General features: G+C 41.0%; 2 protein-coding genes across 2 annotated transcripts in view; one reads left to right on the plus strand and one right to left on the minus strand.

Annotated features, from left to right (window-relative positions):
* Patj (PATJ crumbs cell polarity complex component) overlaps window positions 1–18,314 on the minus strand; it is a 320,448-nt gene extending 302,134 nt beyond the window's left edge. The window contains exons 1-2 of the mRNA XM_027400463.2: window positions 18,182–18,314; window positions 9,201–9,582 (exon numbers count right to left, since the gene is read on the minus strand). The gene's annotated coding sequence lies outside the window, so the exon portion shown is untranslated. The remainder of the gene's footprint in view (window positions 1–9,200; window positions 9,583–18,181) is intronic.
* The window catches only part of Tm2d1 (TM2 domain containing 1), a 29,045-nt gene continuing 19,422 nt past the window's right edge, over window positions 18,268–27,890 (plus strand). Inside the window, exons 1-3 of the mRNA XM_027400467.2 lie at window positions 18,268–18,458; window positions 20,812–20,885; window positions 26,289–26,397. Coding sequence (XP_027256268.1) covers window positions 18,295–18,458; window positions 20,812–20,885; window positions 26,289–26,397 — 347 coding nt within the window. The 5' untranslated portion in view covers window positions 18,268–18,294. The remainder of the gene's footprint in view (window positions 18,459–20,811; window positions 20,886–26,288; window positions 26,398–27,890) is intronic.

Here is a 27,890-nt window from a genome sequence, read left to right on the forward strand (position 1 = left end):
AATAATGGACTGTGTGCCTGGAATTATAAGATGAATACACCTCTTCTCCACATAGTTGCTATCTGTCAAGATATTTGTTCTAACCCAAGGTCGTGGCACATGCCTTTAATTTCTGCATTTGTGAGGCAGAGACAGGCAGATCTCTGTGAATTTGAGGCCAGCCTGGTCTACATAGTGAGTTCCAGGGCAGGCTCATAGCTACAGAGAAACCCTGTCTCAAGAACCCACTGTTGGAACCTAACATTATGCTGACTGCCCCCTGACAATGGGTGGGACATGCATATGGCATTCAGGCAGATAGTTACGCAGCTCAAAGGGCCCTGTGTTGCGTGGCCACATCATGGCTACGTCACGTTATGGGACCGTGTAAGGACTCAGTACACATGTGCAAGCTTCCCCTTTTAAGCGAGCACCTCCACATGTTCGCTGTCTGCTTTCTCTCCCCCTTTGCTCCCTCCTCTTGCTCTCTTGCTCTATTTCTACTCTTTCCAGCTCTCCCCTCTTTGTGTTATTTCTTCTCTATTTGCAGCTCTTCTCTCTCTCCACTCTCCTCTCATGCTGCTCCTGTCTGGCTCTTCTTTTCTGTCCTTCTCTGTCTCCGTGTCTCTGTACCTCTTTTCTCTTTCCTTCCCCCCTCCCTTCCCTTTCTAATAAAACTTCTCACTCGAGCTCTGTCTGCCTGGTGTGTTTGTCCCCCGCCTAGGTCACACTAGCCATGGAATCCGCCATGGTCCCCCATGCAGGACCCCCTTACAGCTTTATCCTATCATTTGACGCAAAAGAACAACACCCCTCACCCCCCCAAAAAAAAAATTGTCACAGTAACAGAAATGAAACTAGATCACTGGGCTTACATTTAAGTATGTTTAAGATGAGTACAACTTGTCACAGATAGATTACCTACAACTAGCATAGTTAGAAATTAAACAGTAGGGACACAACTAAAGAATCCCAACAGGGCCAGTGAGATGGCTCAATGGGTAAAGCACTTTCAAAGTAGTGTGAGGACTAGAATTTGGATTCCCAGCTCACACCTCAAAGCCTCACAGATAGGGAAGCCACCTGAAATCCCAGAACTAGGAAGGCAGAGACGGGGAATCCCCTAGACAAGATAGCAGGCTAGACTTGTAAATATGTGCACTCTGGGCTGAGAGAGGGATCCTGCCTCATTAAATAAAGTTGGGAGCACCCAAGGAAGAGATCCGATGTCAACCTCAGGCCTCCACATGCATGCCACAGATCCACATATTTGTAAGCAGGCATACATGCATGCATACACTACACAGTCATATACATGTCAGTCAGGCACACACATACACTCACACACACACACAAAAAAAAAAAAAAAAACAAGAAGCTTATTATGCTCAGCAGTTGCTATTCTATCACTGAACAGTTGACTGAAGAAAATTACAATAGTTTGGCTTTTTAAAAATCCATGTCCTTCTATGCCAATATCAACTGATAAAATAATTGGAGGTGGGGGATGACTCAGAAAAAGAATTTGGATTTCATTTGCATTTCTGGTTGAAGGAATTTTACTGGGAAAAAAAAAATCTGTTAACTCCTCAGACCATGAATCCAAACAGCCAGATGTGATGGTGAACATCTTCAATCCCAGCACTCTCATGAGGCAGAGGCAAGCTGATCTCTGTGTGTTCAAGGTCACACTGGTCTTCATATGGAATTCCAAGCCAGACTGGTCTACATAATAAGATACTATCTCAGGGAAAAAAAAAAAAAAGAATACAAGACAAATTAAGGACCAAAGAAACATGCTTTACAGACTTTCAGTAGCTCATGAGACCTCAACTTCCTACTAACAAACATCAGCTCATCTATTTGAAAAACTTGGAAAATACGGTCACTATCTACCTTGCTCGGAAAGCACAGGCACTCGTTGAAATGCACATGTCAACTGGATCATTACAACTGGGTGGTTCATAGCTCCAGAGCTCACTGAACCAGCAAGCTTGAAAACTCTGTGAATTTAATATTATGTATAAAGTCATGATGAAGTAGTTTAAAAACTAAAGTCCAAGAACAGCTTTAACTATGTTTCCTTCAGAGGCTAAGTTCAGGATGTGTCCATCTTCTTTTGTCCTCAAAGATCAACATTTATGGGTACTCATTAAATAACAAACAGAATCCAAACCAAAGAGTGGTGGTGGCTGCCACCAAGACTCTTAACTGTATCAGCTGCCATGCAATACAACAGCCCGTTAAGGGAAAGCTATCTCCCTCTGGTCAGCAGAATGGAATCTCTGGCCTGGGCAGAAAGTTAACATTCCAGTTGGGCAGGTCAATCATCTGGCTAAGGAACAAGCCTCAAGAAGGTTCGATCCTCCTTATGCCATGATAAAGAGAAAGGAGGAATAATTATCCCCTTAATGCCAAGTCCTGACTCAGAAAGGCATAATTCTTCCTTATTCCTCCCTTCTTTTCCCTTTGGATGCTGGCCAGAGCCTAAGAATGCCTTTGCTGTTATTCTGGACTTCTTGCTCTTTCTCTGGAGCTCCCTCCCTTTCTTGTCATGAGGCTGTGTGGCTGACCTCTGTGAGTCAAATAGCATGAATTTTTCTCTCCCTCTGCTCTATCTGCCTCCTCTGGGTAGCTGCCTAGATTTACAGTTGGTCCTCCTTGGGGTTTTTCTTTTAAACGCTAATAAAATTGTCCTCAAGCTTCCTTTTGAGTCCATTCTTAAATTCTTTTAATAACACTAAGAACTCCAAGAAAGGAGTACACTAATTTCCCTGGTAACATGTAACAACTCCACCAGGATTCCCCAAAATTTCTAGCAATACAAGTTAGGTTTCCTACAAATGCCTGGTGAAAGCTTTCCTAAACAAGCTGAATATAAAAAAAATTATATATCTCCACTGTCAAAACACTAATGTGTAAGAAAAAGCAATTCCAGAATGAGGCTAGATGCTAAAGCTACAGACTATGTTTTAAATTCACCTGAAAGTACATATTTAGAAAATACTGAAATCCATGTTGAAAGATACCATAAGAAAATCAAGTTTGTAGCACAAATAATAAAAACCCAGAGGCAGAGATTGGGGTTCAAGGGGAAGATCAGAAAAGCAAAGCAGCCAGCCAGTAGCTCTTACCTCTACCAAGGCTGAAATGGAGATCCTGTCTTCCCTGTGACTGGAAACTGAATCTCACATGAGACCCTTTGCTTCTTCCTTATCTACCTCTCTAGTGCTGGGATTAAAGGTGTGAACTCTGTTACTCTTTTAGGGTAGTCTTGGATTCACAGAGATCCATCTGCCTCTTTCTCCTGAAACCTGGAATTACAGATGTGTACCACAACTGTCAGAAATCTATGGCTAACTAGTGGGGTTAGCTTTGCATTTTGTTCCCCAGGCAAGTTTTATTAAATCATAAACAATATATCACCACACAAGTTCTTCAGAATAGTTCAGTTGGCAAAACAGGAATTTTATCATTGAAACATTTAGGTGAACCAATTCCTGTCAGTACTTTCTCTGTAATTTGGTTGATTCTCCATAAGTGAAACTATTCTGTTATGCTTTGTGTGGTTCTATTGGTGACAGTTTTCCCCTACAAGCAATAACAGCACATATCTGACCAATTTTCACACTTACTAAATCTCTGATCATGTTCTTAATGGATGCCACAACCACAGTCCTCACTAAAAGGACTGAATGTTCAGACTCCACTAACAATTAGCTCCTGCCTCAACATTGGTCTATTTCCCCATATGCAGGCTGTGCCCTCACAAGTCTCCAGAAACCACAGACATAACATGTTTTGGAATTCAAAGCAACCTAGTAAGTTGACAAGGAAGGCCATCCTACCCACCAGTGCTCATTCTCCTTTTTCCAATGAACATTCCTCTGCTGTTGGGGATGTAGCTCACACTTGTGAGGCAAACATTTGTAGGCTGATATGGAAGGACTGCCAATAGGTTCAGGCTAACCTAGATTACATAGTGAGTTCCAGATCATCCCAAGCTACAGAGGAAGACCCTATCTCAACCTCTTTCTAGAAATGAAGGGAGGAGCATATCTGTCTGCCACTAAATTGACTATTTTAGCATCTATTCTGTAGACTGAAAAGCCGTTCTGTACAATATTATCTAACTGATGTTCTTAATGTCTTATCTGTATTTCATAAATCCTTAAACACAAGGGTACAATTATTGGGGAAAAAAACATGAAAACAGGAGGAAGCATAGATGCCATTAAGGAGAATTAATTAACTTCATGAGGGAGAGGATTATCAAATGCTCAAGATTTTCTTGGTAAATAACTAAAAATAAATAATAAAAAAAAAGAAATTTCAAACTGAACTGGCCAAGTATATTCATTTATCCCCCTTTTGAAAATAAAAAGAATTCAGCAAAGAATCCTTTCTTCTTCTTCCTTCTTTCTTCCTCCTTCCTCCTTTTTCTTCTCCTTCTCCTCCTCCTCCTTCTTCTTCTTGTTCTGTGTAGTCAACTGTCCTGCAACTTACTCTGTAGACCAAGCTGACCTAGAACTCAGAGAGATCCACCTACCTCTGCCTCCCAAGTGTTGGTATAAAAAGCATGTGCCACCACCGCCTGGCCTATTCAAGAATCTTTTTATATATCTAATTGTTGAGAGGTCTAAATTTGGCCTAGCACATGGCACATACTCAACAACAACCAACAAACAATAACTATTATTGTTGTTGGCATCTTTTTTCAATCAAAATTACATGACATTTTGAAATTTCAAAGCAGTCAATATGTCAATTGTGGTTTTGCTATGTAATCAATACTGAGAAGATTGAACAATAAAACTTTTCATCAGTGCAATTAATACAAAACAAGAGACCAAGGATAGGCCTATGTATTGGAGTTTTGTTTGTTTTTTTTGTTTGTTTTTTGGTTTTTGGTTTTTGGTTTTTTTTTTTTTTTTTTTTTTGGTGTTTTTTGAGACAGGGTCTCACTACATAGCCCTGGTTGGTCCAGAACCTGCTATATATACCAGGCTAACTTGAAACTCACAGAGATCCTCCTGCCTCTGCCTAACAAGTGCTGGGATTAAAGGCATGCACTACCATGTAGAGAAAAAAATTACTCATTGTATCTGGAGTAAACATTAGAACGTAATAGGTGTTTGTTGGAGGTACTTAGACCTTCAAGATATCATTGTAGAAAAGGTTTAGGTGGAAGCCCCACCTAGGTCCCATCTCAATCTACAGACCCCTGAGAAAGCCCACCAAGCAGTGGTTCCTCCCTAGAGGGTATTTAAGGCCCCCTCCTTGGGAACAGCCTCGTGGTTTCCCCTCTTTCCCCAGAACACCCAGGAATGCTCTGCTCAATTTAAAACCTGGACTTTAATTTGGTTTGACTGGCTTATTGCATTGGTAGAGTTACCCACTACCAGGAGATATTTTTACTTATCAGAAAACAGTGCTTGTTTTCTGTGATTTATAGGGTTTTTTTTTTTTTTTTTTTTTTTTTTTTTTTTTTTTTTTTTTTTTCTGAAGGAGCACTACAGTCTTTGCCTAACTTTGGTCACGAGACAATCCTGGCACACCTGGAACATCTTGCATTATTGGGTACTACAGTGCACAATAAGAATTAAAATTGAAGGGGTATGATGTTTTCCTTCACGAAACATAGATTAGATCAGGAGCTTTGGTTTAGGAACTTGTTTTAATATTTAATAAATATGCTTCTGCATGTCTATTTGCAGTTTACTTCCTCCTGGCTGCCTCAGAGCCTGAAATACATTCTAGAGCGACCCTCTTTCTTTCATTGTCCCTCTTAACTCAGAACACCAGACACCACTAAGTCAATTTAAAGCCTTTAAAGCCAGCATGATGGTACGTCTGTAATCCCAGCATTTCATAGGCAAGAGAAGGGTGAGTTTGAGGCCACTGTCTCAAACACAAGTCAATTTATACTGGAGTGTTAATCATTCCCCGAAGGGGAAATGCGTATGAAATCTTTATCTAGTGTCTTCCTATAGAATGTGAGCAACAAATTAATTTTAAATTTTCAGCAAGGGCTAGAGAGCTCGCTGAACAGTTAAGTTTGTACACTCCTCTTACAGAGGATGCAAATTCAGTCCCCAGAACCCATGTCAGGGCACTTGCATTCACCTGCACATAACCACATATACATGTAATTTTAAAAACAATAAAAATAGCCATTGAGATGGTTCAGTGGTTAAAAGCACTGGCTGTTCTTCCAGAGAACCTGGGTTTAATTCCCAGCACCTACATGGCAGCTCACAACTGTTGGTAACTTCAGCTCCAGGGGATCTAATACCCTCATACAGACATCCATGCAGTAAATACACCAATTCATTTAAAAGAAAGAAAAAAAAATAGCAAGGCAGTAGAGGCACACACCTTTAATACCAGAGGAGGCAGAGGCCAGCAGCCAGCCTGGTCAGAGTGAGTTCCAGGACAGAGAAACTGTCTCAAAATAACCAAAACACAAAAATAGAAAATAAAGTCTTTAAAAGTACTTGATAGTATCATATAAGACAAAATTAACTTTAATATGCATTTTACTTAAACCAGTATATACAGAGCACCATTTAAATAAGCATGTAATATAAAAATAAGATATTTTAAACTTTTTTTACACGGCCTTCAGAAGCTAGTATGCATGTCATATGTAGGATGCATCTTAGTGCCAAAGAGCTCCATTTCACTTGTGCCAGCAGTTTTCTGTGCTCACAACAAAGTCCTGACTTACTAACTCAGATCTTTTCAGAAAGATCTTTGCAATGCTTTTAGCAGACATTTGCTTCTCGATTCAATCTCTGTCTATCAAGGTAAGAATGTTTACAGGCTTGAGTTCTTCCTCACATCTGAGCAGAGAAGAAAGTGGAGAAAAATGGCTTGCTGCTAACAAGACACATTCTAGACCTGTTTCCTTCCAACCTCTCCAATTGTAAGTGAGGCAGATCATTTCCAATGGGGGACCAGCACAAATCACTTGCTAAAGGCTGTAACTACTTACCAATGCTCATCATTAAACTCTACTAGGTCCTCAGCACCTATTTATTCATCTCACTAAAAAGAAGGTATTATCTGTTGGTAGAGCAAGTGCTCAGCAAGCGAAAGCCCTGGGTTTCCATCCTCAGTACCAATAAATACAAATAAAGCAAGGTACTGGCAAGCACTAAATTTGCTTCCATTTGCAACAGAATCTACACTGGGGGTTGTAAAAGATGCCTAAATCTAAACAAAAATCCCAGATTTAAAAAAAAAAAAAAAGGTAGCAATGGTTATATGAACTCAAATATTAAAGCAGAATAGCCCTGTTTTCTCCAGAAACTTAGCTGAGCAAAAACTTCAACAAACTAACCCTTTTTGTGACTTCCTCAAGCTAATGCATTTTTGTTAAACTTTAACAAACCAAGCCAGCTCAGACTACTTGGCTGTTTGATGTAAAGATAATTATTAAACCCTATTGTAAAGAATGGGAAATGCTGGGCTACTGTCACAAAATCCAAAATTTTAAAAGTGAATTCGTTACAAGAAAACACAGATATTCCTATCTTTAAAAATACAAAGTGTACCAAAAAAAAAAAAAGACAAAGAAAAAGAAAAGAAAAGAAAGTACAAAGTGAGCCCAACAGTGATAATGCACACTTCTAATCAAAACACTCGGAAGGCAGAGGCAGGAGGATCTCTGTGAGTTCTAGGCCAGCCTGGTCTACAGATAGTTCCAGGACAGTAGGACACAGAGAAACAGAGTGAAAGAAAGAGTTGTGAAATAGGTTTCTGGTGCTGCTAACTGCCTTTTTCTTCTTTTAATTCTTTAACAGTTTCAGACTTGTATACAATGTGGTTTGTCATTTCCATAAACAAACCACCCCGTTACCCCTCTCTCCTCCTTCTCCTTCTCATCTTCTCCATAGATAGCCCCCTCCTGTTTCCATGTCTAGTTTTTGTTTTCTCCCCTTTTTGAAAATTCTTGTTTTCCCTACAACGAATTTATGTTAACTTCATACAAACACAACAGCTGCAGATGGAACTCAGGGTTGGAGCACCCACTCAGTATGTGTGCGGTCCTAGATGCAAACCCCTCACCACTCAGGACAGGAGATTTAAGAGTAGATTCAATGAGAGTTGACAACTTCAGACAATTCAACTTGAGATCAAATCATTCTTCTGATGACAAGTCCATTATATGCCTCTAAACTAGTATGGGTGCAATCAGTTTGCAAATTCTAGCAATAAAAAAAAAATCCTCCACATCTGTATTAACTTTCGAATTATCTTAAATTTTAATAGTCTTTATAGAGACCATTAGGGTCCTACAAATAGCAAAAGGTCATGACTTTCCATTTTCTAATTCTGCAAAATAAACAATTCCAGTTTATCCCACCTCTACCTAGATTTCTCTAGAAATAGCGAATCCGAAGCCGGGGTGAGGCTAGTCCGCCTGGAATGCAGTCCTAGCAGTTTTAAAGGAACGAAAATTGTTCTGCGTCTCAATAGGCTTCTTCATTGAAGACGCACTGGTTAGGCACCTACCGATGGTGAGACCATAGGTCAGATGCAGGTAAGAGGCAAGCTAGAGAAACCAGGCAAAGTAAAGGTGTGGCCTCTGAACCGCAGAGACAAAACAGTCAACAAGGAATTGGAATCCGAAGTGATAAGAGCCCACAGGAGACAAAGTGCAAGAGGAAGACCCGGCCTTCGGAGAGGGCAGGGGCATTCGAAAGTTGGCAAAGACCTGGAAATGCTTCCCAGACCTTGATCCTGGAAATGTTTTTCCAGTGGCAGCCAGGAACCAGTAACTTTCCTAAAGACTGAGAGCCACCACCCCAGCTACTACGAGAGAAGCCCGAGGGGCGCGAGGACCACCCGAGACCACCTAAGCCCCTCCGCTCCCTCCCGGCGTCTGCGGGGAGGCTCCGCCCCGCTCCGAGAGGCCGCGGGCGCTAGATCCGCGAGCACGCGCGACCGCTGAGCTCCCAGGCCCGGAGGCCTGGAAGTCGGCGCGGGGCAGATCAGCCGAGCCGCAGGCCACCGTGGGGCCTGCGAGCGGCCCAGAGCACCGTCCGCAGGCTCAGGACACTGCTCCCCCGAGGCCCCCGCTCGGGGCGCCGCAAGCGTTACCTGGTCAGGCGACAGCGCTGTGGGAGCCCCAGGGCTGCGCGGGCGCGGCCCACACACCTGGCGGAAGTACGGAGGCTGCCCTCACCTGGGCGGAAGTGCGTTGACCTGCTCACCTGGACGGAAGTGCAGCGGTGGCCTCCACACCTGGTTCTCTGTGGACCTCGGCCTGGGCTGGGCTGGACGGGGCGGGGTGGGGCGGGGCGAGCGGGAGCCCGTGGGCTTCTATTAGTTCCGCGGGTGAGTCGGGCTACCGAGCGTCGAGGATGCTTAGGGCGTGCGGTCAGGTGCGGAGGTGTGGGTCACCGGCGCTGATCTGAGAACCAGACCTCAAGACAAGACACTGAAGGGCGGTATGCTTGCAACTCCTGGGCGAAGTCCACTGAGCCCCCTAGCCCAGTGCACCTTGGTTCCAGTCTTCTTGTGTCCTTTATGTTTTCTAGATGTGCTGACTCGACATGAAATTTCATAAAAGTCGACCTCTGTGTCCTCATCATCCTAAATGTAATTATTGGTGTTTTTTTATTTAGAATTTTGATGATAAGCGTCTACTTTATCGAATACAGTCCACTCAATGCTAAAGAGAATCAATCATAAGATATCTTACTGAATAAAGGAGCCATTAAGCACTGTGATTGACGGGATGATAGGGAAAAAAATGGTATCCTCGAAAAGTAAATATATACAAACAACTGCAAGATGAGGAATTTGCTGGCTATGCATCTGATAGTTTATGGCTGCGTGCTTATTTTAAAGGAGATAACATTTGTTAGGCCTCGTAAGAAGGTATGCAGTTTTTCTAATGTGAGGAATGAGATAAAGGTGTCTGTTTTCACCTGTCCTATTCAACATACTATTGGAAACCTCAGCCGGAGCAATATGCAAGGAGAGTAAACAACGGAGCGTGCTAGGCAGAATCCCAGCACTCTGGAGTTCCAAGTAGTCCCTGTGTCTAAAAAGGGTAAGAAAAGCAATAAAGAGCACACTAATAGAAAAGAAGCAAACAAAATCTCGTTTGTGGACGCCATAATTTTAAATGTGGAAGATCCTGTGAAATGGTAAGATACAAAATCAATGGACAAAAATGACGGATGGGTGGGCAAGATGGCGCAGTGGATGAAGGTGCTTATTGCCCAAGCCTGACCACCTGCATTCAACTTATATCCCAGGAACCCAATAGTAAAAAGGTCAAAACAACTCCAGCAAGTTGTTTTCTGACCTTCATATGTTCCCAACGCCAATGGACCATGGACCGTGCCCTCTCTCTCACACACACAAATGTAGAAAAGAAAGAAAAACACACTTGTAATCCCAGCATTCCCTTGGTTAAACAAGAAGATTGCCACGAGTTCAAAGTCAGCCCAAGCTACAGAGTAAATTCAGGCCAGCATAGACTACTGTATTGCATAGCGAGACTGAGCTTGTCTCAAAAATGAATAAAACCTTAAAATCAATACCTTTTTTGATATCAAATAATGGACTTGTTAAGAATGAAATCAAGAAAACAATCTGGTTCACGATAGCAAAAACAAAAACCACAACCCTGGTATCTTAGTTTCTTTTCCTACTTGTGCTGACTAGTTTTATGTCAGCTTGAAACACTATAGAGTTATCTGAAAGGTAGATACCTCAATGGAGAAGATGCTTCGATGAGGTCTAGCTGTAAAACATTTTCTTAATTAGTGATTGATGAGAAGAGGGCCCAGGTCATTGTGAGTGCTGCCATACCTGGGCTGGTGGTCCTGTGTTCTATAAGAAAGACTGAGTAAGCTATGAAGGGCAAGCCAGTAACTGGCACTCCTCCATGGCCTCTGCATCAGCCCCTGCCTTCCAGGTTCCTTCCTTGGTTCCTGATGTGACTTCCTTCAGTGATGGACTACAGTGTAGAATTTGAAGCAAAAATAAATCTTTGATCCCCAACATGCTTTGGGTCATGGTGTTTCATTGCAGCAATAGAGATCCCATACCAGAAATGGAATATTGCTGTGACAGACCCAACCATGTTTCAGGAATGATTGTGGAAGAACTTTGGAACTTAGTGTGAATGTTTAATGTTTGGTGAGCTGTTCTGTAGGAACTTGGAAGATACCAATGTTGAAGGCAATGTAGAAGATGGAGACCTGGCTTGTGAAGTTTCAGAAGAAGTTTAAAAACTCTAATAGGTCATTTGTTATTTGGAATTAATATTCTGTAATTCTATTTAGCTGGGGCTAAAGAAACAACTGTGATTAACAATATACCAGAACTACTAAAGGTGAAACCTTCGCTGATGGAATATTCAATGCTAGTTGCCTGGAGCTGAGAAATTAGCAATGATTGAGAAGAGACCATCTGGGGGCTGGAAAGGTTGCTCAGTGGTTAAAAGTACTGACTGCTCTTCCAGAGGACTCCCGTTCAATTCCCAGAACCCACATGGCAGCTCACAGTTGTCTTTAGCTCCAAGATCTAACACCCTCACACAGAAATACATGTAGGTAAAACATCAATGCACATTTAAAAAAAAAAAAAAAGACCAGCATTATTAAGGTGAACACTTCTGGGAACTATCTTCCAGCATCAGCACACACAAGCTGTGTTCCAGAGGCAGCCAAGGTTGTATTTCAAACTGGCAGCTGAATGTGACACTGTAAGAGTCACCAGTACTGTCTTTGAAGGTGTGAAGGAGTCATGGAGAGCAGCTGAGACTTGGAACTGTGAGAGGCCAGAAGAGGGTATAAGTGAAGACACAGCCTCAGTGGCAGTTGAAGACCCAGGATTGAAAGGGTCATGAAGAGAAGTTGAGATTTGACACCATAAAGAGAGCCTATGAGAGGTTATTGGTGAAAGTACAGCCCAGATTTTTTTGGAGATGCCAGTACCATGAGATGACCACCAAGAACAGTAGCAGCAATGGAATGGAGCCAGCCCAAGCTTTAGAAACAAGCTGTGTTTGCTGCAGAGGGCAGAGCCAGAGAAGTGGCCAAACCCTTTGAAAGAGCCCAGAAGATCATGAGTAAACCCCAGACATGGGATGTTGAGTTAGTTATACTGTTGGAGTTTGGTGTTGCTTTGTTTAGATTGTGACTGTGCCTTGGTTTTTCCCTTTTGAAGTGTGTATTTAACTTATTTATTATTGTTGGGCGGTGGTGGCGCATGCCTTTAGGCAGAGGCAGGTGGATCACTGTGAGTTCAAGACTAGCCTGGTCTACAAGAGCTAGTTCCAGGACAGCCTCCAAAGCCACAGGGAAACCCTGTCTCAAAGAAGGAAAACAAACAAACAAAAACTTATTTATTATCTTATATAGCCCACAGTTGTGAGACTAAAATTTTTTCTTAACTAGCAATTATGTTTATTGTAGAAATAGACAGTACAAAACAGAATATAAGGGGAGAACAAGTTTAGATTAAAACAATACCGAATTTTTAAAGAGATTCAGGTTCTAAAGAAATTTAGATTTTTAAAAAGACTGAATTTTAAAGTGTTTGAATTTGTAAAGACTCTTAAGTTTGTATGAATTTTTATATTGTGGTATTACAAATATGTGATCTTGAAGATGAGCAAAAAAGAAAAGGCTGAAGCCTAACAGTGTTTCTGTGTCAAGTTGACAAGGGGTCAACACACTACTGCTGTGTTGGTTTTATCTAAGTTCTGTTTACCAATAAATGTTCAATGTTTTACTTCTTGTCTTTTACGGCCTTAGCTTGACAAGTTTCTACCCAGCTTTTCTTAAATTAACCTGTTTATCTTTCTTACTTCTATATATCTTACCTTCCTTCTTACTCTGTGGCTGACTGGCTGAACCCTGACATCCTCCTCTCCTTGTTCTCTTATTGCTCTCCTTGCTGCTCCTTGTTTCTCCTTCTGTTTATACTCTCTGCCTGCCAGCCCTGCCTATCCTTGCTCCTGCCTTGCTATTGGCTGTTCAGCTCTGTATTAGATCATCAGGTAAAGAATCACAGCTTTGAAGAGTTAAACAAATGCAGCACACACCTTAAAATAATATTCTACCTCAAATAAAGATTTGGGAAATCAGATATTGGGGTGAAAACCTGCTAGATCAGAGAAGCCAAGAAGCAACCAGATGACCTTCCCTTTTGGCTGGAGAACCAGCAAGAGAGTATCTCTCCTACCATCCCAAACCAAAAAGGCTGAAAATCTCTAAGTCTTTCCTGTGTGTCTCTCTATCCATCTTCCCACGTCCTCCGTACTCTCTATAGCTAATTCTTGTCAACTAGTTGCTGGTTCTGTCTCCTGATCCAAGGTTAAGTTTATTAATAGTCTCAGAGTTTCACAGTATGATCAAATATCCTACAACACTGTAATAAAATACTCTAACCCAAGCAATTTAAGAAGGCAGATATAGGAAAATCTCTGTGAGATCAGTATTAACTAGGTCTCTAACTAGGTCTCTATAGGAGATTCCAAGCCAGCCAGAGCTACATAGTGAGGCCCTGGTGTGTGTTTGTTTAAAAACTATAAGAGAGATTATTTGGCTCAATTCCAGGTTATAATTTATCAATGTGGGGAAGTCAAGGTAGCAGGAACATGAAACAGTTCCACTCACAGTCAAGAAACAGCAAAGAAGGTTTTGCTTGTTTGTTTTTTGGTTTTTATTTTTCACAGTTCAGAACCCTCTGATTAGGGAATAGTACCACCCACAATGTGCTGATCATCCCCACTTCACTGTAATCCAGGTAGTCCTTCACAGACCTGCCTACACACCAGTCTGACTAGATAATCTCTCACTGATGATTCTAGATTGTACCAAGTTGACAATTAAAACCATAACAATTGGAAATAAATTTAATGGTGGAAATGAATGCTCTGCCATGTTATGGAACACTAATGAAAGAAGTTGAAAAGAACACAAAACAAATGTTCACGGTTGGGAGAATTAATACTGTTAAGCTGTTGATCCCACACAAAGCTGTTATGAAGTAATCCTTTTGCACACTGTAAAGATTTGACACTCAAATTGGTTTGATAAAAAGCTGACTGGTGGGTAGCCTGGCAGGAACAACCAGGTAGCCTGGTGGAACATGGTAGCCTGGTGGAACAACCAGACTAAAGATGTTGGGATGAAGAAGGGCAGAGTCAGAGGAGACACCAGCAGAGGCAAAGGAAGCAGGACATGTAGAAAATGAGGTAATAAGCCATGAGCCACGTGGCAGAGGGTAGATAAGAAATATGGGCTGGGCTGGAGAGATGACTCAGAGGTTAAGAGCACTGACAGCTCTTCCAGAGGTCCTGAATTCAATTCCCAGCAACCACATGGTGGCTCACAACCATCTGTTATGAGATCTGGTGCCCTCTTCTGGTGTGCAGATATGCATGGAAGCAGAATGTTGTATACATAATAAATAAAATCTTTCCAAAAAAAGACAATATGGGTTAATTTAAAATGTAAAAGTTAATTGGGGCAGTGGTGGTGGCACATGCCTGTAATTCCAGCACTTGGGAGGCAGAGGCAGGAGGATCTCTGTGAATTCAAGGCCACTCTAGTCTACAAAGCAAGGTGTAGGACAGCCTAAACTTGTTACAGGATAGCTTAGGCTTGTTACTAACTAGCTCGTACAACTTAAATTAACCCATATTTCTTATCTACTCTCTACCACATGCTGGTATGTTTTTTTCAGCAAGTCACACTCATTTCCTCCTTCCTCTGTGTCTGGATATCGACTCCATGTCTTTTTCTTCCCAGTATTCTGTCAGTCATGGTCTTTCTACCTAGCCATTGGATAGCTGGCTTTTAATTAGCCCAATAAGACCAAAACATCTTCACAGTGTACGGTGTACATAGCACACCAGCCCAGGGATGGCACTAGCTACAATGGGCTGGGTCCTCTCCTCATCAATCATTAGTTAAGAAAACGCCCTACAGGCCAGTCTACAGAGGGATCTAGTGGAAGCATTTTCTTAATTGAGGTTCCCTTGTCTCAGAATACTAGCTTATATCAAATTGACACAAAACTAACCAGTACAATAGGTTTATGCCACTTCACTCATCTGTGAATTTTTTATAGAATCTTAAATATAGTAGAGACTTTTTAAAATGAGAGGTTAGTCTAGAAACTGTGCAAAACTGGATTGAGGACCTTGGAAAGACGGAGCCTATAATAAAACAAAAGCAGTCACTGTAGCAAAGGATATAGGAAACAAAGATAACATGAAGTAGGGTGAAAATGCAGGTGTGATAGCCTTGCCGTGGTGGCAGAGCACACCTTCAATCCCAGCACTCAGGAGGCAGAGCTAGGTAGATGTCTGTCAGGTGTGTTGGCTCTCTCACCCGGGAGACAGACAGGAGAATCCCCTTATTAAGTTCCAGGCCAACATTGCTACATAGTAAGATCCTGTTTTACCCCTTTGCCTCCCCAATAAAACACAAATGACACAAACGATGATATTAGTTGTTTCATGATTAGAAGAAGATGTTGCAAAATATGGAGAAAATTGAAGATTAAATATGTTCCCAAATTTTATGTGTAAAATGTGTATATGTAGTTAATATACACGTGTGTCCAAAGTGGCGGCCAGAGGTGAATGTCAGGAGTGTATTCCTTTATTACTTCTATACCTCATTTTTGAGACCAGTTCTTTTGGTTCACCTGGAGCTCACAGATTTAGCTAGACTAATAGGCCCTCAGGGCCCACCTCTATCTTTCTCCCCAGCACAAGGATTACAATGCACATCACTTTGCTCAGCTTTTTACATGGGTGCTAGATACTCATGCTTACATAACACGATTTTTATTGCCAGCACCGGTTCCGGTTCCAAGTACTGAATCTGGTTTTTTTTTTTTTTTTTTTTTTTTTTTTTTTTTTTGGTTTTTCGAGACAGGGTTTCTCTGTGGCTTTTAGAGGCTGTCCTGGAACTAGCTCTTGTAGACCAGGCTGGTCTCGAACTCACAGAGATCCACCTGCCTCTGCCTCCCGAGTGCTGGGATTAAAGGCGTGCGCCACCAATGCCTGGCTCAAGTACTGAATCTGATAGAAGGGATTATTGGTAGTAAAATGTAGAAGATATGGTTTATTTTGTTTTAGGAGATGGACTCTGATAAAATTAGTTTTAGATCTTCCATATGGCATTCAAGATATTTAGCATGTTTAATGGGTCTTGGGGCTGAAAAGATGGCTCCTTGGTTAAGAGTACTTGTGCTCTTGCAGAGGTCTGAGGTTCCAGTCCAAACATTCATATAGTGACTCACAGCCACCCCCAATTCCAGTTCCAATGGAAGCAAAAGGCATGCACATGGTGCACACAGAAGCATGCAGGCAAAATATTCAGATGCATAATATAAAAAGAAATCTAAAAAGCAGTTTACAAAAAAGAATGGGCTTTATTTTGTATGGGGGGGGGCCTGCACATGCCAGAATGGGTGCATTAGTCTGCATGTGGAGGGCGGAAGTGAACCTTGGGTTTACTCTCAGGAGCCATCCATTTTGTTTTTTGGGGGATTTTTGTTTGTTTGTTTGTAATTTGAGCTAGGATTTCTCAGTGAACATGGAACCAATTAGACTAGGCTGGCTGTCCAGCAGGCTCCAAGGATCAGGAATCAACCTGTCAGTTTTCTGTCCAAGTGATGCTGAAGACTAAGTCCAGGGACTTATGCATGCTAGGCACACTCTACCACATTCCCAGCACAAGAGTCAAACATTTCACAGTTTCATTGCTGACTTATAGAAACCTTTTAATTCTTTAAAATTTACATATCGTAGAAAAGAATAAAGATAATCATTAAAACCATAAAAAATAGATTCTGTAATGGGATTAATCAGCAAAGCATCAGCAATTCCAAGTAATTGTTTTAAATCTGCACTAAAATTGACACACAGATCAGCAGTATTCTTGCACTCAGCAGGAAACCATCTAATTTTGTCATAATTTCAATAAACCTGAAGCAGAAAACTGCTTCCTTTAGTCCTTTGGTCTTCTTTATGTTGTATCTTAACAATCAACTAGAACATTACAAGTCCAAGTAGTACTTAAATAGGAAACTGCTTTTTATCATCTTGTAAGATGTGTAACTGATTCTGATCCTTTAAGATTTATTTGTGTGTGTGTGTGTGTGTGTGTGTGTGTGTGTGTGTGTGTGTGTGTGTGTGTGTGTCTGCTACTTCCATCATGTGGGAACCAGAGATTGAATTTAGCTTTCAGATGTGGCAACAAGGGTCCTTACCCACTGAGCCTGGTGCTTGAGAAGACCAGAAGAGGGCCCTGGGTCACCTGGAACTGGAATTACAGAAATTACAAGGCCCTAGGATCCTAACCCGGTCCTAGAACAGCAAGTGCTCTCAACTCCTGACAATCTCTCCAGTCCCAATATTCTGATTTGTTTGTTTATTTGCTGTTTTTTTTTTTTTTTTGAGACAGGGTTTCTCTGTCCTGGAACTCTGTAGGCCAGACTGGCTTCAAAATCACAGACATCTGCTTGACTCTGCCACCCAAGGGCTGGGATTAAAGGTGTGCACCAAACTGCCCGGCTGATAATCTGATTCTTAGCATTACATTTTATATAGTCCTTAAACTCCAGTCCTTTATGTTTTTACACTGTATAATGTGTATAGCATCTAAAATTGCACTTTGGTCAAAGGGGAATGTGCTTTCAGTGGCTATTAAACAAACTAAATCCAAATTTTTCCAACTGTAGGGAAACTCTCATCTTTTGGGGCCTCAGGGATCAAAGGTGGTGCCCACTATGAGCTGAGACAAGTGCCTGCATGAACTCTGAGTTCTTCTGCCAGCACTTAAGTGCCAGTTGTGACTCATTACAAGGACCTATTACTGTCTCCATGTGAGGGTTCTCAGGGAATTCTACCAGAAAAGACCCCCTAATTGAGTATTTTTTTATTATATTCATTTTATTTATTTTATGTGTGTGTGCCTAGAGATTGAGTCTAGAATGTCAAGCTCAGAAACAAGAGCCTTTACCCACTGAGCCATCTCCTGGCCTGGTGTATTTATTTATTTATTTTTTAAAATTTCCATGCTTGTTTTGGCAGTATATATATACTAAAATTGGAACGATGCAGAGATTAGCATGGTCCATGCGCAAGTGTAACAAGAAAACATATTTTTAAAACAAAACAAAACTCGCATATGTGACTGAACCATCTTACCCCCTGGGAGCAACTTTCCAAAGACCTCAGCAACCTCCATTGGGGCCAGGCCCCTTTAAGGCCTTTCCTCATCGCCGGGGCGGAACCGGAAGCGCAAGGACGCGGTGCCCAACATGGCGGCCGCCTGGCCCGCGGGTCAGGCTTCCCCAGCGGCGGGGCCTCCGGGCCTCCTCCGCACTCTGTGGCTCGTGACCGTCGCCGCGGGACACTGGGGCGCTGCCTCTGGCGCCGTCGGGAGCGAGGAGACGCCCAAGTGTGAGGACCTCAGGGTGGGACAATATCCTCCGGAAAGCCGCGGGTCCCGGGCGCTCAGCAGGACCCGGGGCTGTGGGATGGGGCCCGTGGCCTCTGCTGCGGCTCTAGTGACCAATGAACCCCGGGAGGTGAGGAGGGCTAAGGGGACGGAGGGCCGAGCACCGTGTGCTTTCCCCTGGACCGACCAGAGATTGGCACTTCCTTTTCTGATTGACCCTGTGTTTTTCCGGTGCGCTCGCTTATTCAAGCGCGTACACACACACACACACACACATCCAGCAGGCTTTGTCCCAGACACTAGACATGCAAACACTGATCTCAGAGGCTTCCCTGAAAGCTTGCAGGTGTTGAAGGAGACAAAGGTTACTAGTGGACCAGTGCATATTTCTTATTTGTCATTAACGTTACACACATCACCTCCAGCCATCCTCAGATGGACTGACTGTCAGGCCATTGACTGCTTCACATTGTGATCTTAGACAAACGATTATTATGTGTTTTAAAATAAGAGATCCTCCTAAATATTTTAAAATGTAATATTTGTGTTAATACTTGGTAAGAATTTTATCCAATAGATTTTGAATATGTTCACTGAGACTTTTCAACTCTTAACTCCTTCCAGAAATGCTCTTTGACCCTCCCACTTCCTCTTAACTTCGCCCCCCCCCCCAAAAAAACCCTAGGTAGTCAAATATCTGCTGCTCATATCCTCAGAGGTGTGGGGCTATCCACTGAAGCATAGGTGACTTACCTGGGACCACACCCTTAAAACTATGGCCCTGTAACTTACAAGCCATCAACTGGCAATAGCTCCTCAGTTAAGGATGGGGCCTCTTGAAGGAGCAAATTATTTATGTCTATTGAATTATGAATAAAACATGCTAGTATCAGTGACACAGCTGTTCTGTTTGTTGTTATTTACAGATGACCAGTATGAATTAGGAGCAAGTGAATTGTCCAATACAACACCATTAAACTAGAGGAACAAGGTGAAATGTGTATTACTGACACAATGCCCAAACATTTGTATACGGATACTCAAACCTGCAGAAGCAAGAAAGATTAAGAGAAATGCTAAAATTAAGTAAATTCTGTAACATCTTATGCAAATTGAGGAGAGGTGTCCATTAGATTTTCACAGAGTACCTCATAATTTGCTAAAACCAATAATAGGCATGGAGTTTCTGACATACTGAGTTTAGCATTATCTTAGGAATAACACGAGTGTCCTTCTAAGAAGTAACCGAGCTAACTATGAACTGTTGAACCCCAGTGAGAAGCCAGTAGAACTCTGAGATGATGACAACTGCACATTGTCTTAATGGCCTAACTAAAGATGAAATTTCCAGTATCGATTTAGAAGTCCTAAATGAGTGTCAAGCTGTGACAGAGACGTCTTGTATGTACCATACCTACTCCATTGGGATGTGAATCATAAAATCTTAAGAAAATAAAACTTAAAACTATTCTTACTGTTTTAGCATCTATTAGAGGGGTTTTTTTAGAAACTTAAAAATCCTACTGGAGTCACTGACCACACAGAAAACAGCCACCTTCCTATAGTCACATACAAAGTGCCCAAGGCTTGGAATCGGGATACCTGATTTTGCTACCTGTCATTTACATGACTCAAAGTTTGAACCTCAGCTGAGCTTTTATGGCATAGGAATAACAAATGGTATCCTCCTTGCCTATTTGTGTTACATGAAATTAAGTGTGAATTGGTTGAATCTAGAATCCCTGGAACCTGATTTTCTTTTAAACTTAAAATAATTTGGTAAAGATTTTTATTCTATTTATTTATTCGTTCATTTATTTTGGTTTTCAAGACAGGGTTTCTCTGGGTATCCCTGGCTATCCTGGAACTCACAGAGATCCACCTGCCTCTGCCCCTCTGAGTGATGGGATTAAAGAAAGACATGAGCCCCTCCCTCTACCCATGGGCAAGATTTTTAATTTTATTGTTGCTTTGTTTTTATTCCTTAATTGAACTAGAACTTTTGATACAAATTTATTTTATATGAGTTTCCTATAATTTAATTTTCATCTCTTATCTAAGCAACACTAAGAGTGTATTTAGGTTTGTTTTATTTTGCAATAGGTTCTCCCTTCATACCCCTGGCTGTCCTGGAACTCACTCTGTAGACCAGGCTGGCCTTGAGCTCACAGAGATCCATATGCCTTTGCCTCCCAAATGCTGGGATTAAAGGCATGTACCATCCATACCAGGTTTAACAGTGAATTTGTATCTGAATTTGTTGACTAGTACAAACTCAGAGTCTCTCTGTACATGTGAATTGACAAGAGTTATGAGGCACTTAAAACATAGTATTTTATGCTAGAAATATAATTCCAATTTCCTTAACTTTTTAAACATATATTTGTAAAGAACCATTAATAAATGATGCTACGCAAGAACCAGTTAACTGTACAAACTACACAGCTCATGGTAAGATTTCCAGAATCTTGTCTTTAAAATATTTTGTAATATTTTTAGTATTTCAAGGAGCAGTGCATAACCCCTAAGGGTTACTAATAAATGTGTTTTATGTTGTGTTAGACTAATTAAAAATTGTGAATATTCAATTGATTGATTGGTTAATAAACTAATTTTGGTGCTTGGGATTGAACCCAGGGATCCTTGCATGCTCTTCCCAAGTTATACCCAGTGTCACTCTTTAAGTTAAAAAGCAATTTTTCTTAATTACATAAACTGGGATGCTTTCTATTATTATATACTTATTTATTTTAAAACTTTAGAATCTACTTATATAGCTCATGTTTTTTAAGTTTTATTTAAGTTTATCTTTAACTGATATATGAAAATATAACTCTTGTACATATTGTATGATAAAATGTTTTGGGGGATGTGTGTGTGATACTAAAGTCAGGATAAACATATCTATCTCTTTAAATATTTCTAGTGTTTTACTTTCAAGCTTTGTGACAGAAATAGAAATATAGCTCTTTAGTTGGGGTTTTGCTATTGTTTTGTTTCTATCTCTTTTTAAGATAAGTTCTCACTGTGTAAGCTTTAGACTCACAGATATTCCTGCCTCTGCCTCCCCAGTGCTGGGATTAAAGGTGTGCACCACCGTGGTATCTTAGTCACTGTTCTGTTGCTGTGAAGAGTCACCATAACCAAGGCAACTCTTATTGGGGGATTGCTTATAACGTCAGAGGTTTAGTCTATTATTGTCATGGCAAGGAGCATTGCAGCATACATGGCACTGGAGCAGTAGCAGAGAGCTACATTCAGATCCATAGGCAGAGAGCAAGAAATTAGCCCTAGCGTGGGTTTCTGAACCTCAAATCCCACCCCCAGTGATACTTCTTCCAACAAGACCACATCTAATCCTTTTCAAATATATGAGCCTATGGGGGGCATTTTTATTCAAAGTACTACAGGTGCCCAACTAGTTAGGACTTTTATATGTTTCATTTTCTTATTTGAAAATCTAAAAGATTTTTATGTGTATGTCTGACTATCTATATATGTACTGTGTGCATGCAAGAGGCTGTAGCAGTCAAAAGAGAATTGGATCTCCTAGGATCAGAGTTACCAGTGGATGTTGGTGCTGGCAATTGCAATGCACATGTGTAGAGGTGAGGAGACCTTGCAGTAGTCTCTTCTTGCCTTTTACCCTGTTCCCAGGTATCAAGTTCAGGATGATAGGCTTGGCAGCAAGTGTGCTTACTCACTGAGCCTCTGCTCACCCTTGGACATGTTTTTTTTAAATACTGGAAAGAACTTGAAGCTGGACATGGCAGTACACACCTATAACCCCAGCACCAAGGAGGCTGAGACAGGAAGCTCATGAGCTTGAGACCATCATGGTCTGTATAGTGGATTTGAAGCCAGCCTGGGTTCTGTAGTGAGAGAGGAGCGTGAAATGGTTCAGTAATTTACACAGAACCGTATTGCCCATATTATACACATGAAACGTGGACTTTAGTATATCCTACATATAAAAACAGTATGGTAAAGATTTTATATGTGTATCACTTATCAAAAATATGTCAGAGAAGTGATTCTGATAGTGAATAACTCCTCAATCTAATAATTTAGGGGAGCCTCTCTCATTCTAAATATATGTAAATCTAGGTGAAATTTATAGAGTGCTTTCTGTCTTAGTCACTGGTCTATTGCTGTCAGGGGACACCATGACCATGGCAACTCTTATAAAGGAAGCATTTAATTGGGAGCCTGCCTACGTTCTCAGAGTCTTAGTCCATTATCATCATGATAGGGAGCATGGTGACACACAGTCACAGGGTGCTGGAGAAGAAGCTGAGAGTTCTACAATGTAATTGGCAGCAGAAAGAGAGAAGTGGGGCTAGTAGGGGACTAGTAGCCTAACCCAGCACTCCAGAGGCAGAGGCAGGTGGAATTTTGAATTTGAGGCCAGCCTGGTCCACAGAGCAAATTCCAAGACAGCCAGGGCTACACAGAGAAACCCTATCTCGAAAGAACAGAAAAGCGAGAAAAGATCCATAATTAGAATAAAAAACACTGTTTTGTCTCTTGAAGACTTGATTTTAGATAGTCTGCAGACAGAGCTAACAAGGCCATATAATAAGGAACCATTTCCCATGTGTGTTAGTTTTCTGTTACTGTGATAAAATACCTGAGAGGAAAAATTGAAAGGGAGAAAGGTTTCTTTCTGGCTTGTGGTTTCCTAAACATCAATCCATGCCTGGCTGGCTCCATTGCTTTTAGGCTTGTGGTAAGACAGAAACACTATGATGGAAAGGCTTGCTAGGGGAAAATTGTTCATATTTTGGCAGCCAGGAAACAAAGAAAGGACAGGTCAGACTGGAGATAAGAATATTCAAAGCCATGCCCAGTGACCTACGTCCTCTACCAGGTCCTACCCCTTGGAAGCCTATCAGAAATCTGACACTGAGCTTTACATTAAACTGTTGGACTTTGGTTTTGCTTAGATTTGATTGTGACTGTGCCCTGATTCTTCCCCTTGGAGTAAAAAAGTAACTTATATTTGATTTTACTGGGACTTATAGTTGAGATATTTTGGGTATTTTAGATAGACTATTGTTATTTAAAGACGGAATATTTGACACAAGCTAGTCATTTTAAAAGAGGGAATCTTGGTTGAGAAATTGCCCCCACCAGCTTGGCCTGTGGATTTTCTTGATTGATGATGGATGTGGGAAGGCCCAGTTCTCTGTGGGCCATGCAGGGTGAGCAAGCCATGAGCAGCAGCAGTAAGCAACACTCCTCCATGGTCTCTGGATCAGCTCCTTCCTTAGGTTGCTGCCCTGCTTGAGTTTCTGTCCTGACTTCCCTCAGTGGTGGATGGTACTGTAGAACTGTAAGCTGTAACTGTAACCCTTTAACTTCCGAGTTGATTTTTTCCATGGTGTTTTATGACAACAGTAGAAACTCTAAGACAATCTGTGTCTAAGTAAGTGCAGGTGCATTCATGCCACAGCTATGTGGATGGCGATCATAGGGCAGTTTTGTAGCATTGGTTCTAACCTTCTGTCTTTATGTGGCTCTTGAGGCTGGGAATCTGACATCTAAATCAAAGTGTTTACAGAGCCCTGCTCCTCTCAGGCTCTAGAGCACAGTCCTTTTTCCTTTTCCCCCTTCCATAGTTCTGATGGTAGCCAGTGTGGTAGTTTGAAAGAAAATGTCCCCCAAAGGGAGTGGCACTATTAGGAGGCATGGCCTTGTTGAAATAGGTGTGGTCTTGTTGGTGGAAGTGTGTCATTGTGGAGGTGGGCTTTGAGGTCTCATATATACTCAACTCACACCCAACCAGACAGATCACTTCCCGTTGCCTGGAAGACTTAGAACTCTCAGCCACTTCTCCAACACCATGTCTGCACACACACCACCATGTCCCACCATGATGATAATGGACTGAACCTCTGAACTACAAGTGAGACACCCCAATTAAACGTTTTCCTTTGTAAGAGTTGCCATGAGCCAGGCGGTGGTGGCACATGCCTTTAATCTCAGTACTCGGGAGGCAGAAGCAGGTGGATCTCTGTGAGTTTGAGGCCAGCCTGGTCTACAAAGCTACACAGAGAAACCCGTCTCGAAAAACAAAACAAAGCAACCAAACAAAAAGACAATGGGGAAAAAAGAATGTGTAAGAAAAAAAAAATGTTGCCATGGTCATGGTGTCTCTTCACAGCAATAGAAGCCATAACCAAGACAGCCAGTGATTCTTGCTATTCCTTGCCTAGCAGTAGTATCAACTCAATCTTTGCCTCCATCTCCACACAGCATTCTCCCTGTGTGCTTTCACATCCTCCTTTCATCTATCCAGGGTTTTGTTGTTGTTTTATTTTGTTTTTATTTTATTTTATTTTTTTTGAGGCAGGATCTCACTATGTAGGCTTGGCTAGCCTGGACCTCACCGTGTAGACCAGGCTGGTCTTGAACTCACAGAGACCCACCTGCCTCTGCCTCCCCAGTGTGTACCACCATGCCTGCCATTTCCCTTTTTTATATAAAAAGTTAGTACCTACTCTAATAATGTTATCTTAACTTGATAAATCTGCCAAGAAGCTATTTCCAAATGTTTCTTAAGCTAGGCATTGTATCATGTCTTTAATTGAAGTTCTTGGGATTGGGAAGTGGGGAAATGAAGGCTTCAAGGTAAACCTTGGCCACATGCAAGTAGCTTGAGACCAGTCAGGGCTTCATGAGATTTGGTCTCAAACAAACAAATGTGTTGAGTACCTACTATAAGCTACATACTTTATGGTGCATAGTTTTATATATTTAACCACAATGGTCCAATCATGTAGGTGATCTTAGTGTCATTTTTACCTACAAGAAGTTCAAAGGCTGAAAAAGACAAAAATAACGGAGATAAGGTCATCCTTACCAAAGATCTTCTTTACACCATGAGGCTCTAATACTTTTTGAACAGTGTCTGCCTGCCACAAAGTAACATCTGTACTAATTTTTTATATTATGTCTTGGGTTATGAGTGTGGATTGATATTGCTAAATGCTGAAATAACACTGTATTAAGACCTAGAAGGAGTCAAGATACAAACACATTTATGGAATCCATTGTCTACGGTACGGTAGTATCACCAGTTACTTGCCTTGTTGCTGTGTCAAAATGCATGATAAAAATAGATAAAATAAGAGGTTATTTTCTGTCTCAGTGTCAGGAGATACCGTCCATGGTGGCAGAAAAGCTATGACATCAGGAGCAGATCACGTTATATCCATAGTGAGGGAACAGCAATGAATGCTGGTACTCAGCTCACTTTTTCCTTTGTAGTTTAGTCTACAATCCCAGTCTAAGGAATGAATGATATTGCCCCCATTTAGAATGGGTCTTCCCTAACGAAGTTAGCCTTAATTAATAGAACTCCGCAGATATGCACAGATGTTTGCTTCTATGGTGATTAGATCCCCATCCAGTTGGCAGTCAAGATTTGCCATCACAAATGATTAATATAAGCTTGAGATATAAACCATAGATTATGTTAAAATAACTTGATAATTACCAAATGGATTGCCAACAAAAATTCAAGTATTTATCTTAGAGATGAAATTTTTTAAAAAACAGTAATATTTTACAGTTCCTCTTTTGTCATCAGAGGCAAGAGACTGAAGTAGATGGGCCATGCACACAACTAAAACAACACAGTGATACTTATGTTATTATATGAAGAAACCACTATCATTTTTATTTTTCATATAAATGCATTTCATACATATATAAACAATCCTTTAACTTCCAGCCTAAAGTAAAGCCCTTCTGTCTTCTGTTACAATGGGAGGTAGTTTGTTATAATATTAATAGGTTCTTTTGTGCTTTGCCAATTTTGGGGAAAAAATTCACTTTTTCTGTTTTTAGTTCAGTGTTTTCCAGCACCCAACATAATTTGTAAGGATTACAGCGGTAATGAAACACATTTTACTGGAAGTGAAGTTGGTTTTTACAAGCCCATATCTTGCCGAAATGTGTAAGTACATTACTGAAAATCAAAATGTTTCATCTTGATTTCATGGAGTGAAAGATAAAAAGAGACGTGTTAAGGGAAGTCCTACTAGTATAATTCATATCCTCTTGCTTATGTTTGCATACCTCTATTTTAGTTTATAAGTACAATTTGCCAGCCAGGAGCTGGGTCAACTTGTGAGATAGTAAAGGATCAAAGTTGACTCAGGCCTTGTTAAGTGAATTTATGCCATCAAGTGAGTTATGGTTGAGTTCTGTTTTCAAAATTGTAATGCAAATAGTCATTTACTTATTGTAGCAGAAAAACAATATTGTTGATTGTTTGTACAGTGTGTTAGTTACTTTTCTCACTGCTGTGACAAAATATTAGACAAAAGCAACTTAAACAAGAATTTTTTAGCCAACAGCATGAAGGGAACAAGTCAGAATCACAAGGCTAGCACAGTGGCAGAAGCTGGAGGCAGCTGGTCTCACTGTGTTCATAGCCAGGAAGCAGAGAGAGGTAAATGCTGGGCTCGGTTTATCTTCTTTTTATTCAGTCCAGGACCCCAGCCCATGGAATGTGCTGTCCACATTAGAGTGGGTTTTCATACTCCAACCCAGCCTTGGAACTGCTTTATAGACATGGCCAGAGGTTTGTCCCCTGAGTAATTATATATCCTGACAAGTTGACAGTATTAGCCATCACACACTGGTTTCACTTTTTGTAATAGATGAAGAGTAGCATTAGGCAGACAGAATTCAGAAGCTGGGTGAGTGTGGGTTAGTAAAGGAATGGTTTCTATTTAGAGAATATTTTATTTTTTTCTATTAGAAAGCTTACATTCAATTTTTCTGCTATGAACTAATGACATGATTTACTTTTCCTACCTTCTTTCATTTCTGGCATCATATTTATATATTAGAACTGTAAATGGTTGTATTTTATTTGATGGTACATATTTGTAGTCATGTTAAGAAATAACTCATGTTTGGATTTTTCTACAACTTTTTTCAGAATCCTTAGAAAGGATTAGCAAAATAAAAATTGCTGCAAGGAATTGTTTCCTAGCATGTAGGTATCATTTATTCAAATTTCAAATTATATGTTGGTGTTTCTACCTTATTCATTCCAAATAACAGAACAGATTATGTATTAAGTATGGTATGAGAAAAATATGATGGCCCTTAATACCACTAACAAATTCATCTGTTGAAAATGCCAGCTTGCTCAGGTTGGACCTTGTAGTTATGGCCTGTCATGGTAACTATGCTCTGTTAATTTCCAAGTTAGTGTGAATTTTCTTTACAGTGTCTCAGGGTAGATTAGTCTGAGAGAGACTGAGATGTGCTAAATATGGTTATAAGGCATTGATGTCAGTTTTGATAATGAATATAATCATTAGGGAAAACAGACACTCCTTTAGCCAATTTATTCCCCTTTCATAGTAAAATCAACAGACTCCTAAGATAACTTTTTGATGAGCATTGAATCAGAACATGAGATTCCATTAGTGG

This window comes from Cricetulus griseus, chromosome 2, assembly GCF_003668045.3.
Source record: "Cricetulus griseus strain 17A/GY chromosome 2, alternate assembly CriGri-PICRH-1.0, whole genome shotgun sequence".
NCBI lineage: Eukaryota > Metazoa > Chordata > Mammalia > Rodentia > Cricetidae > Cricetulus > Cricetulus griseus.